Here is a 325-nt window from a genome sequence, read left to right on the forward strand (position 1 = left end):
TGGCTATTGTCTTTGGATGAGCCTAAAGGGATCTTAGAGCAAGATTTCACAGATTAAGGAGAATGATACTACTACTCTTATTCCTCAAATGTAATACCCTACTCAAGACCCGATGCAGGTGTGACTGTGGACTGTGGACACCCACCTCCCTACCCTCACCTGATATCAAAAGTGGAGCCAAGGAACGACGGGCGCTTGTACTCAGCGGTGGCTGCGGTGTAGGGTGGCTGAGGATCAGGCTCATTCCAGTACAGATCCTTCTCCAGAACAGGTAAATCCTGATGCATCTCATCCACTGCCATGAGGGAGACCTGCAGGGAGCAGC

The 325-nt window shown here is 50.5% G+C and overlaps 1 protein-coding gene across 1 annotated transcript in view; it reads right to left on the minus strand.

The window, feature by feature from the left end:
- The window catches only part of LOC103801016 (bestrophin-1-like), a 7,706-nt gene that overhangs the window by 1,354 nt on the left and 6,027 nt on the right, over nt 1-325 (minus strand). The window contains exon 7 of the mRNA XM_009073416.1: nt 160-311. Coding sequence (XP_009071664.1) covers nt 160-311 — 152 coding nt within the window. The remainder of the gene's footprint in view (nt 1-159; nt 312-325) is intronic.

The sequence above is a fragment of the Acanthisitta chloris genome, unplaced genomic scaffold (assembly GCF_000695815.1).
Source record: "Acanthisitta chloris isolate BGI_N310 unplaced genomic scaffold, ASM69581v1 scaffold24490, whole genome shotgun sequence".
In the NCBI taxonomy this organism is placed as follows: Eukaryota; Metazoa; Chordata; class Aves; order Passeriformes; family Acanthisittidae; genus Acanthisitta; species Acanthisitta chloris.